This window comes from Gossypium hirsutum, chromosome A10 (assembly GCF_007990345.1).
Source record: "Gossypium hirsutum isolate 1008001.06 chromosome A10, Gossypium_hirsutum_v2.1, whole genome shotgun sequence".
Lineage (NCBI taxonomy): Eukaryota > Viridiplantae > Streptophyta > Magnoliopsida > Malvales > Malvaceae > Gossypium > Gossypium hirsutum.
The window spans coordinates 28,646,958-28,658,599 of record NC_053433.1 but is presented as its reverse complement, the minus strand read 5'-3'; the positions used below and the strand labels follow the sequence as shown (position 1 = coordinate 28,658,599).

Genomic DNA, 11,642 nt, shown 5'->3' with positions numbered 1-11,642 from the left:
CATCGATAAAAACAATGAACTTATCTAAATATGGTTGGAAAATCCTATTCATCAGGTCCATAAATGCAACTAGAGCATTCGTTAAACCGAATGACATAACTAAAAATTCATAGTGTCCATACCTGGTTCGAAAAGTTATTTTCTACACATTTGAATCTTTAACCCGAAGCTGATAATATCTAGAACGATGATCAATTTTTGAAAACATTGTCGTACCTTTTAGCTGATTAAACAAATCTTCATTGTGAGGTAATGAATATTTGTTTTTAATTATAACTTTATTCAGTTTTCAATAATCAATACACAAATGCATTGACCCGTCTTTTTTCTTAACAAACAACAATGGCACACCCTAGGAAGATACGCTCAGACAAACAAACCCTCTATCTAAAAATTCTTAGAACTGTTCTTTTAGTTCTTTTGATTCAAATGAGGCCATTCTATAAGGAGCGATCGATATTGGAGAAGGTCCTAGCACTAATTCAAAAGCAAACTCAACCTTTCTAACTGGCAGTAATCCTGACAACTCTTCTGGAAATACATCAGCAACATCACAAACAATTGGAACTAACTCAACTTTCAATTATAAAACTCGAGAATCTAAAATATACGCCAAATATGCCTCATACCCTTTTTTCACAAATTTCTGAGCTGACAGAGTAGAAGTAATGCTGGTAGTATTGTCAATTATATCTAATTCAACACTAATTGATTCACCGTTCTGACATTTCAATATAATATGCTTTCATCTAAATTCACAATCGCATCATGCAAAGCCAATTAGTCTATGCCGAGATTAACATCAAATTTGTTAAATGGCAACATCATCAAATCAGCAAGAAAGTTACAATCCCGGATTTTCAATAGTAATTCTTACAAACTTTGTCAACTAATACATACTGACCTAATGGATTAATTACTTTGATCACAAATTCAGTTGATTCTACTGGTATTTTCTTATTTGTTACTAATACAATGCATATATACGAGTGAGTTGACCCCAGGTCAATCAAAACGTAAACAGTAATATCAAAGAAAGAAAATGTACTAGTGATATTGATATGGGAACATCAGACTTATTCATGTCAGAAAAATTGCGCCTCTCAATTAGGAAATCAAATAAGAAGATCAATACAATAAATTTCGAGGAGGGCCTAACTGTGGGAGTAGCTCGAGGAGTGGAGCTACAAATCTGCGATTGAAAGGGAAAGGAAGATTTTGTGGTAATCCAGTTAGATGATTATGATTTTGTGCTTGGCTTAAACTTTCTTTATAAGATTAAAGTGGATATTTTTCCCTTTGTTGATAGCATTTATATCCATGATGATGCACAACCACCATGTGTTATGCCGGTAAATCAAGATAAGGACCAAGGTGTTGTCAACAATCCAAGTAGTCGAGGATGTTTTGTATAGGAGGAACATTGACTTGGTAGATTAGAGTGTCAAAGAAGCCTCTTTGGAAATGCTAGTGGGGAAGAAAACATATATGAAGCCTGTTGAGTCATCAAAAGAGCTACCACCTATGAGAGGTGGGTTGTACATCAAACTTTGGGGATAAAACGGTGATGCAACCTGGACAATTGAGAAGAGTAAAAGTTGTGTGTAAGGTACATCTCAAACACCTTAGTAGTGTTTTTCATTTTAACTTTCCATTGGCTTTGCAAAGACACATGGGCCCTTTCAGAGTTCTGAAGCGGGTGGACCAAAGCGCTTACAAACAAAATTTAGTAGCGAGACTTAAGGTTAACACGATGTTCAATGTAAGAATGCCAAAGTCGATTTGTTCAGATCAAGGGGATCCTGATCGAGACAAGTCACAATGTGGGCGAGTAAGAGCGGCGAGCTCTTGCGAACGAGATGTACCAATGAGTGAAACGGTTAAAATTAGAAAATGACGAAAGTCAAGGAAAAGGTTTCGAGAGGTGGGACTACTCGATAGTGAGACTAGTCGAGAAAGGACAAGGCATCGTGAAAGTTTTGAGGTGAATCAAAGCAGTGCCATCCTGAGGATGCAATGAGGGCGTTGCGAGAATGGGTGAGGGAGAATGTCACGGGCCGTAGTTTGAAGCCCGTGACCAAAGCACAAAGAGCGTTCCATTAAGGTTTACATATTAAATGGGGCTCATTTAACCCAGTTAAACTAGCTTGATTCAAAGAATGAGTGATGAAGCCCATCTACTTGAAGCCTTGTTGCAATTATGGAAAATTAGGGTTACCTTGGTAAATAGAGAAAGTAATATTAGAAGAGATGTAATATAATAAGATTTGATTTTATAATCTAGGAGATTAGATAATCCTTTGATTGTAAATATGTTTCAATCTCGTTTGTTGATGTAACTCGATCTATATTGTCGGTTTTGGGGGAGCTCAACTATAAATAGAGAGCCTCCCCCTCAGTTGTAATCACTCATTGTATCCATTGTTTGTTATTCTTTGAGTGTTAAAGAATATATTAAGAGCATTTACTCAAACACCTTGTGTGCATTGTTTTTCTTTGGCTATTTTGTTTTTTCAAGCTTCTTTTGTCTTTGAGATTGCTTTTGCTATATTTTGGTGCCTTAGAGGAATTCTACAAGAATCTTCACTTTGTGAGACTTAGGCTAACTTAGGCGTATTTGAAGCGAAGGAATCGCTTAAGGCCGCACGGATTGCAAGACAAAAGATCTAACCCCCTGACATAATCTTGTGTTTGACATATCATATTCTCATGACACCAAAAAACATTTATGTAATTTTTATTTTAGTGAAAAACTACTATTTTTTTAATACAATGCTTAGAATTACCCTAACTCTCACCCTTAAATTCCAGTTATATGTTGGCATCATGAAGAATAATTTATAAATAACGAATTTATATTATTGTGTTATCAATTTATCTTCTATTTTGTATAATTTGTCCTATTAATTATATTTATTAAGTTTTTATTTGATAAATGAAAAAATGATGAAAAATTAAATATTGGACTTTTATTATAGAAATTTACAAATATTGAATTTATATTATAAAATTGTTTGGTATATTAGTAAAGTTAAAACTACATATGTATTATTTGATAATAGTAAATCTTGATTTTTGAAAATTATTTATTTCATATTTTTTTTAAATTACTGATAAGGAGAAGATAATTCAATGGTTCCAACACATTAAAAAAATGTTATGTACAATTGTCAAAAAATATGAGTTAATAGAATTTATTTTATGCACCTTTTTAAGTTATTAATTTAATAATTTTATATTGCTCTTTCATTTAACTATATTATATATTAATTTATCAAGTATGAATATTATATATTAATTTATATGACATTTTTAAAAGGTTTTATTTTTTTTAGTTTGACCTTACACTCTAAAATTTTTAATTCCTGTCCCTTAGGATGAATCTCTAATCTCATCATATTTGTATGCCATGTATAATTTAATTTTACATTATAATAATTCAAACATATATTTGAACTTATTGTAATTATGTATATACTCTATTTATAATAATAAACTTTTCTTTAAAGAAAAATGAGTAGAGCTTAATTTTATTGAATATCCTTCAACCAATGATTTCAATAGAGTGTTTAATAATTTGGTTAATGGCAAAGATGAGATATTGAGAACAAAGTTTTCAAGTTTAAGTCACATTTTACTTAAATAGCATGCTCAAGTTCTCTCCTATTTTTATTTTAAATCTCATGGGGCTATCCGAATTTATTGAAGTTTAGATTCATATTTATTTTTATTTTAATCAGGTATTAAGTTGATTTTAATTATTATTAATGAAACATGCATTTGTTTTGTTTGTAATTTAATTATGATTTTAATTGTAGTTGTAAACTCTTTTAAAAAGAATATTTTACATTTAAAATTTTAATTTAATCTGATTTCAAATTTTAATAATTTTAATAATTTATTTGAAACCAAAATTATTTTAATTAAATTAATTTAAACTTAAAAAAAATAAATATGAAAAATAATCTTAATAAGAAATTATACAAACTCAAAATTAGCTTTGAAATTTTTTAAATTAATCCCATATAAATGGATCCCTCTAACACATTGTTGCGGTTTGCCATTCATTTTGCTTGAACCGTTTTTCCCTCGTATTCATTAAAATAAACCTTCATAAAAGGAAACGAAACCCAAAATAGTGAATGCATCTACTGGGAGAAGCTTCTTCATCTTCCCTTCTCTTCTCTTTGACTGCAAAGCCACAACTATGATGAATTGAATGAGTTCAATCTCCTCTTCTTTGGTTTTCTTTTTTCCTTTTTGATTCTTTGGATATTTTCCCCTAGTTTAGGACTATTTGAAGCAAATTAATTTGTTTTTTTAAACATATATGAATCAGTAATGTACAAAGAGATTCCAAATTTTAAGAGCTTCAGCATCACAATTTGTAGGTATGTTTTTTCATATTTGTTTATCTCTACCATATAATCATTCCCTTTTAAATGTTTTATTTATACTTTTATATTCAGGATTCTTGCTTTGTTTTTACTTCACATCTGAGAAAACAAGTATATCTTTCTACTTTTGAGTGAGGAAGATTTCATATTTGCATAGGTAAAGAATCCGCCATTGTTGATTACAGCAAAAATGAAGGGTCTTTTAAGAGGTTTGAAATACATTTCCCAAATTTTTGGTGAGTACCCTTTTTTTCCCCATAATTAAAATAAAAAATTGCTGCATTTATTGTACTTGTAATTGCTTAAAATATTATTTATCATCAACATTTTTTCAGAGGATGAAAAAGAACCAGAAATGCAAATTGGAAATCCTACAGATGTAAAACATGTTGCTCATATCGGTATGGATGGTCCTTCCGCCAATAAACCGAGCTGGGTATGGTATGATTTTCATTTGCTTTACTTTTCGGTCGTGATTGCAGGAATGACGAATGTTATTGCAGTAAATTACGATGAAAATCGGCTGCTATTTAAATCCCAGATAATTGAGAAAAATGTCAAATTTATCCATTTTTTTATCCATACAGATGGATGAGTTCAATTCTGAGTTCTCATCAACTCCTGTAAATGGTAATCAACAATTAAAGCCTCCACCTGCAGGTTTGGTGCATTTTTGCTTTTCACCAATTAAACAGATTTAGTCAAAATCAACTTCTCAGAGCGTCAGAATAGCCAAAATCTCCTTACAAGTAATATTTAAATGTCAATCTTGGTGCAGGAAATCAGGACTCATTACCACCTACTAGCAATGAGAAGCAAAAGAAGTCGAGACGCAAACAATCCGCAAGCATCGGCTCACCTGGAGGAGGTTCACCGAAAGTGTCCGAGAAGAAAGCTAGGCGCCAGCGTACATCGAACCTCTCAATGGAATCCACTAATCGAGATTCATCTTCCCGTGAAATGCGAAACCGTCGTGCCACTGAACCATCTTCTCAAGTAGTACTACCTGACATCCCGAAAAAATCTCGGCAAAAGAAACCAAAGGAATCATGTGGATCAGATAGGTCTCCTTCGCCATCCAGATTCGAGTATTGAAGAGATCAAAGTTTAGAAGGGTGTGTTATTTGTAAAGTACAGGTTTTAAACTTAATTTTTTTTCCAAAAAAAGAATTCATATATTTAGAGAATAATTCTTTTATGTTGATTTCCAATTCCAAAGTTGGAAAAAGATATTATGAGAAATCCGAATAACATAGATTATCATTGCATCACAATGTAAATCTCCTATGAATGTTTACTTCAATACACAACAGTCAATTCAGTTTCCTTGTTGATCCCATAATGTTCCAAAGAGAATTCATCATCCAATGCCTTCTCACCATATAGTATTTCCTTCACCGTAATTCCTTTCTTCGATCGAATCATTTCCTTCACAGTACGAACGATGGAGAAGTGAGAAATAGAGCTAGTAATTTTGCCTACTTCGATACGCATGATGGTTGATGATGGTGCAAGTACCATAGAAAATGTGCTATGTTTCTGGATAAGGTAACTGGCCAGATCACGTCCTCCTTCGAGTCGTTTTCCCGAAAATATAATACCCTGAAGATGAACCGGAATCTTCAGCTTCTTGAAAATCTTGTCCTTCACATCTTGGACCGTCATATTCTGCTGTACATCAAGAGTTAAGGTTCTCCCACTCCAAGTCTTGACAAACACTTGAAATAGGGAATGCAAAATTTGCAGCATTGATTCCTCTTTGATGTCATAACAAGCCAATATCTTCGAATCCTCGAGTTGCTGGCCTAAATAGAACAAACTGCCTGCTGAAGTACCCAACATAGTATCAGCAATTGCTTTGACATCGGCTACCGAAAACGTTACTTTAACCTTAAGTTTTGCAACTTTCCCGGATAATGCTTTGACATAAATCGAAAGCACATCCTTTTGGCTGAAAACAACACAAATGGTGGACTCATTCTTTACCTCAAGAGAGCTCAGAGTCCAATCCTCTTCAAGTAGTTTTCCTTCATATATAAGAGAGAATCGATTCAATTCGATCCCCTCTGTCACCTTGATCAATGACTTGATACTTTCCACGGTATCATTAGCCCTTGCTTCCACTACAATGGTCCTTTGCTCTGATGGTATTTTGATGTGTAGCTTCACTACGTCGAAATTCTGGAGAAGTAAACGGAGAGTGGAGTTCTCTGAATACCATGATCAACTAGCCTTTCATCATCATTGAGCAGTTTACCAGCAAAGCAAAGATCCCGAATAGTCTCGGAATCGATTCCTTTTTCATATAATAATGCCTTCAAATTCTTCACAGTTTCAGTAGGTTTAACTTTCCAGGCGACCGTCTTCACCAACTTCAAGTATACAGGTATCTACAAACAATAACTCGGAATAAGCAAACACTAAATCATACATTGTTGGATAAACTCAAAACCTTCGGTTACCTTTACGAACAAGGAATTCATTGCCAAGATTGAAACTTAATCTCCTTGATGAACGAAAAGAAGAAGCATTCAAGAATAAAATTGAACTTCATGTTTCAGAAATGATGTCTATTAACAAGATTATGAAATCAAATCACAAGAATGAACACGTTTCATCATATTTAAATCTTTCTGCAATATAAATGATATCAATCAACCAAAGGCACTTTAGTACATTCATATCAGAAAAAGCACAATGTATAGCCAGCAAAAAGAATGTCTTTTATGATTAGCCATTAACATTTCCAGATGAAACTTGAACAAGAAAATTAACTCAAACAGAACAAACATACCCAGAAAGGGGAAGAAAAAAGAAAATCAAATTGGGTTTTCCATTAAATTATTTTGTACAATGAAAAAAGAAGGAAAGAAAGAAAAACAAAAAAGATCAATCATTGTTCTTTTGAAGAAGGAAAAGGAACATAAACCTCTTCTTCAGAGGAGCCAACATGGGGTCTTTCAGCCGCAGATGGTTTCATGGTGATTCACTGATTATAAAAAAAAGCCTCCGGATTCGAATTGAAAAGAAACAAATTATTGAATACAACAGGAAAGAGAGAGAAATAGAATTAGTGAGAGAGAAACAAAGCCTGTAGAGCTTCCAGTCGAGGTAAAACAACATATGACCTCAGATTGAGGAGGTATTTGGCCTCAAACAGTTAAAATATAAAAATATACATATTTTTTACCCTTTATTTAACCCTCAGATTTTAAATTTTATGTTAAATTATCCATAAATGATGAAAACTTAATGATTTTATTAACTTTTTTAAGTGGTGATATACTCTGGCAGTCGGTGTTACATTCACGTGGCAATTTAAAAATATGCCAACGTCGATTATTATTAAAAATTATAAAATATATATTAAAAATTAAAAATATACTAAAAATCATAAAACTTTAAGATTTTTATTTATTTTTGGACAAAACTTCTTTATTTACTTGAATACTTGCCTTTTTTTCACTTCACTTCTTCCTTGAAAAAACTTAAGAAAACTTTCAGAAGGTTCTCTCTCTCTCTCTCACTCCTTTAAGCTGAAGTTGAAAATCTAGATCTTTTTTAGTGACTACTCCATGTTAAGGTAAGTATTATATGAGGGTTATCTTGGTTTGAGATGATAGTGGAGGTTACGAACGAGTTTTAATGGTGTTTATTTTATAAGCAGTGGTTGCTATAGTTTCTTGTTGGACTTGGAGTTCAAGCTACTAGCTGAGGTTGTGAGATGAGTCTTTATGCTGACTCTTGCATATGTACTGTTCATGCAAGGAGATATGTAGAATATTAAACGAAATATGAAGCGGAGATCATGAAATGTACTGCATAGTATGTATGTAACTATATGAGTAATTACTGAAGGATATTTGTAAATGTATGATTGTTGGCTGAGGATAGTATGTATAGCTAGTATGGAATCTGGTAAGTTCAAGTATATGATGAATGGTGAATAAGTAATGTGATACTGAGGTATGGTTATCATACATGTATGCTTGAAATGTGTACTATGAGTCAGAAGTGAATGTGGGTATATGTTGGTAAAATAAAAGGTTAGGCTTAAACTTTATAAGTGCAAGAAGCGTTTCTCAAGAGAGTCAGTGTCTGCTCACCACGGTGATGTTTAAAGGGACCCGTCAGGACTTTAAACACGAAATTTGAAATAAAAAGTCCATGGCCATGGCACCTTTCAAAAGGAACTAAATGAATGGTGATTGCCCAATAAGGTTTATGTGTGTCCCAGTACGATGATGGACAAACCTCACGAGATGTGAGTTTATTTGTAAACAAGTCAGGAAGGAAAATGCCCTTGTGGTGAACTCAGATAGAATAGCTTCTGTGGTGAATTTTGATATGATAGCCTTTGTGGAGTAATATGAAAAGAACACCTTTGTGGTAGATCTTGAATGAAAATCCCTTTTGGTGGATCATGAAAGATAAGACTTTGTGGAAAACTATGAAAGAATAGCCCTTATGGTGAACATTGGAAGAATAGCCTTATTAGCAAAATATGAAGGAAAGACTTTCATGGCGAACCCTGTAAGAGATGTTCTGTGGCACACTTTATAGAAATATTCTTTGTGACAGGTTTTGTATTAGGTTAATTGGCGTAAACAATGTAGTCCTTAAGAGTAATTAGTAAGGCATAATATCTTTAAGAATTTCACTATAGTGTATTTTATGAGGGTGTGACTTTACTAAAAATAACGAATCAAAAAGATATAAAGAGGTAAAGGTTTGGTATTGAAAATGTGCCCTGAATAAGGATGTAAGAATTGAATGTTCAAAGAAAGAATTTGTCATCTTTGTATGTGTTCTTCTCGATTCGTGATAAGGTGATGGCTCAAAGTTTGAAGGATGTAAGGGATGTATCGAAAACATTGAAAAGAAGGATATAGTTTCAATGGAAGGTATAATAACAGCCGAGTATAAAAAAGTAAAACTAAAGGAAGTATTCATCAGAGACAAAGTTGAATGTTGAGAATGATAGGGGGTCAAACTCAATCATAAAACGCCTTATGCAAATATGACTCAAGTAAATGATGTTTTCCCTCACTAAGTTCTTATGAACTTATATGTGTGTGTTATGTTACATGCAAGATGACGTAGGTCTATGCTAGGAGGGACAATCCAGGTAATAAGCCAAGAAGTGGTGTATCGGGTTATTATGCATACAAAGCGAGTTTGGCAATGTGTTTAAGGTCTGAAATGTCACTTGGAAATCCTTACTTTGAGGCATCTATAATGGATTAGAATTTTTATATAGGTATCGTTGTAACCTATTACCACGAGTTGTAATTGTTTTTACTTATTGTATGTATTCATGTAAATTAGTTTGAAATTTTGTAACTAAGCAACTTGTAAGTGAATGAAATTCGTATAACTAGGTTAAGTTTTTATTTGTATATGTTGTTAATAATCGAGATATGGATTTGGAAAATTGGATTGGGTTGAGGGTGTGAAAAGTTGGTATCAAAGCACGGTTTAGCTGGTTCTTGGACCGTGAAGAAGTGAAGGGGGCCTTGTATGCACAATACACAAATCCTGATAGAGTTCCTCAAATATTTTGAAATTATTCTATTATTTGATAAATGTATTAACAAGAGATGATGGTGAAGCAAAGAGGAAGAAAAAAAGGCAAATGATGGTTTCATTGCTAAAGATAAAAATACATTAACAAAGAAAATAATGAACAAAACTATACAAAGGAAATTTTAGTCCCTAGCCTTATTAGTCTGATCAGTGGGTGCAATTAGGACCTCTTCAATTGGAAGAGGATCTTCAGTATTCTGGCCCACAGATGTCAAACCCTTATCATGTTCTTTAGCAATGGGTGTAGGAGGGATGATAAATTCATTTGATTGTTTCCATTCACTTCGAAATATTCTCATTCTTTGCCTTCTAGATGATAAACGTCAAAGTTAAGTGATTTAGTAGAAATTTTTTTTAAGCAGTCGAAGTCTACACTTTTAAGATTAAGAGAACCTGCACCTACTGGCAAAGCCTTAATAAGATTCTTTTCAGTATCCTCTTGAAACTTTTTGAAAGTTTCCTTATGAGATTGGCGTAGTCTCTCCAAATCTATCGTGTGAATTTCCTCTTGAGCCTTAAGCTTCTCCTCTAAGACAGACTTCTCATTCTTGAAGTGATTGATCTTTTCTTTCAACTGATTATTCTTTGTTTGAGCACCGTCGTGCTTACCCTTCAGAGATGTGATCTGTGTATACAATTTTGCTATCAATTTGCTTGAATCGTGATATTTTTGGTAGAGTTGAACCAAAGCATCTTCACCAAATTTCATATATTTTCTAAAGCTATTATCATGTTGTAACGTTCACTAGCTTCCTTGAAAGCCCCACTCCAAAGACCATGTTCGATAGACATTATCTTTGAGACTTAAACCATAAGTGATTGGGAACCATAGAGGAATCAGATGCAAGGTAAGAGGAGAAAGCTTCTCTTAACTATAGTGGTAGCAAGCTTAGTTGTTGCTGAAATATAGAGCTAAGAGATGTGGGAGATGGCACTGACTCCAAAGATTGCACCAAGGAAGACTTTTTCCTGATTCATTGGGGGAATTATTTTGCGTTTGAGGATGAGGGACAATTGATTGAGTTAGAGGAATCATCTTTGTAGGATTCCCTGACAATGAGGGATCAGAAACGTGTCTGGGAGAACTTGCTTGAGGGGCAGACTCTTCAGGCGTTAAATGAATCTCGGAAAGAGAAGAAACCAGAGATGAGTGGGTGGTTACAGTAACAAGCTCTGTATTTGATTTATGCTTTACTAGTGGAGGGCATTTATTGTTTTCATATTCTTGAGTGCTCTCATCTAATCTGGCCCTTTTATTTGTTTTCCTATTATTGTCTTACTTGGTGGAGAAACATTAGTCTTGTCTTTGCCATAAGCTCCCTTAAGAATTGAAGAAATGTCCACGTCCTAAGGATGGGAATATGATGAAGTTCCTGAACCATCAACTGGATAATTAGCTTGATCTAAAGTAAAATCTATAATGTGATTTGTTATAATCTCCTAATTGCTTGGGAAAAAAACTAAAAATAGTGCAAAATTATAATTGAGGCTCTCGAATGTGCCCAAATAATATGTGCGCTAGTTTTCTATCTAAGTTATATGGTCAGGCATCGAAAGCAGGTAATATAGACGAGTCCTTTTTCGGATTAATGGAATAGTTTGGGTGGTAGTCATTTGGATTCAAATTCATCAAACAATGTTGAAATATGTTCCTAATAG

General features: G+C 33.4%; 2 protein-coding genes across 3 annotated transcripts; one reads left to right on the top strand and one right to left on the bottom strand.

Annotated features, from left to right (window-relative positions):
* The first annotated feature begins 4,089 nt into the window (after positions 1-4,089).
* On the top strand, positions 4,090-5,492 carry LOC107901878 (CRIB domain-containing protein RIC5). Of its 2 annotated transcripts, none has more exons than XM_016828056.2 (5): positions 4,090-4,391; positions 4,555-4,633; positions 4,733-4,833; positions 4,985-5,057; positions 5,176-5,492. In XM_016828056.2, the coding sequence occupies exons 2-5, from the start codon at positions 4,588-4,590 to the stop codon at positions 5,490-5,492; spliced, it is 537 nt and encodes a 178-aa protein (XP_016683545.1). In that variant the 5' UTR covers positions 4,090-4,391; positions 4,555-4,587. The 2 variants fall into 2 exon arrangements, with proteins under 2 accessions (XP_016683545.1, XP_016683536.1); XM_016828047.2 differs by having other exon boundaries at positions 4,470-4,633.
* Positions 5,493-5,696: 204 nt separating this feature from the next.
* LOC121207977 (polyubiquitin) lies at positions 5,697-6,239 on the bottom strand. Its single transcript, XM_041078518.1, has one exon. The coding sequence runs from the start codon at positions 6,237-6,239 to the stop codon at positions 5,697-5,699; it is 543 nt and encodes a 180-aa protein (XP_040934452.1).
* Between the last annotated feature and the right edge of the window lie 5,403 nt (positions 6,240-11,642).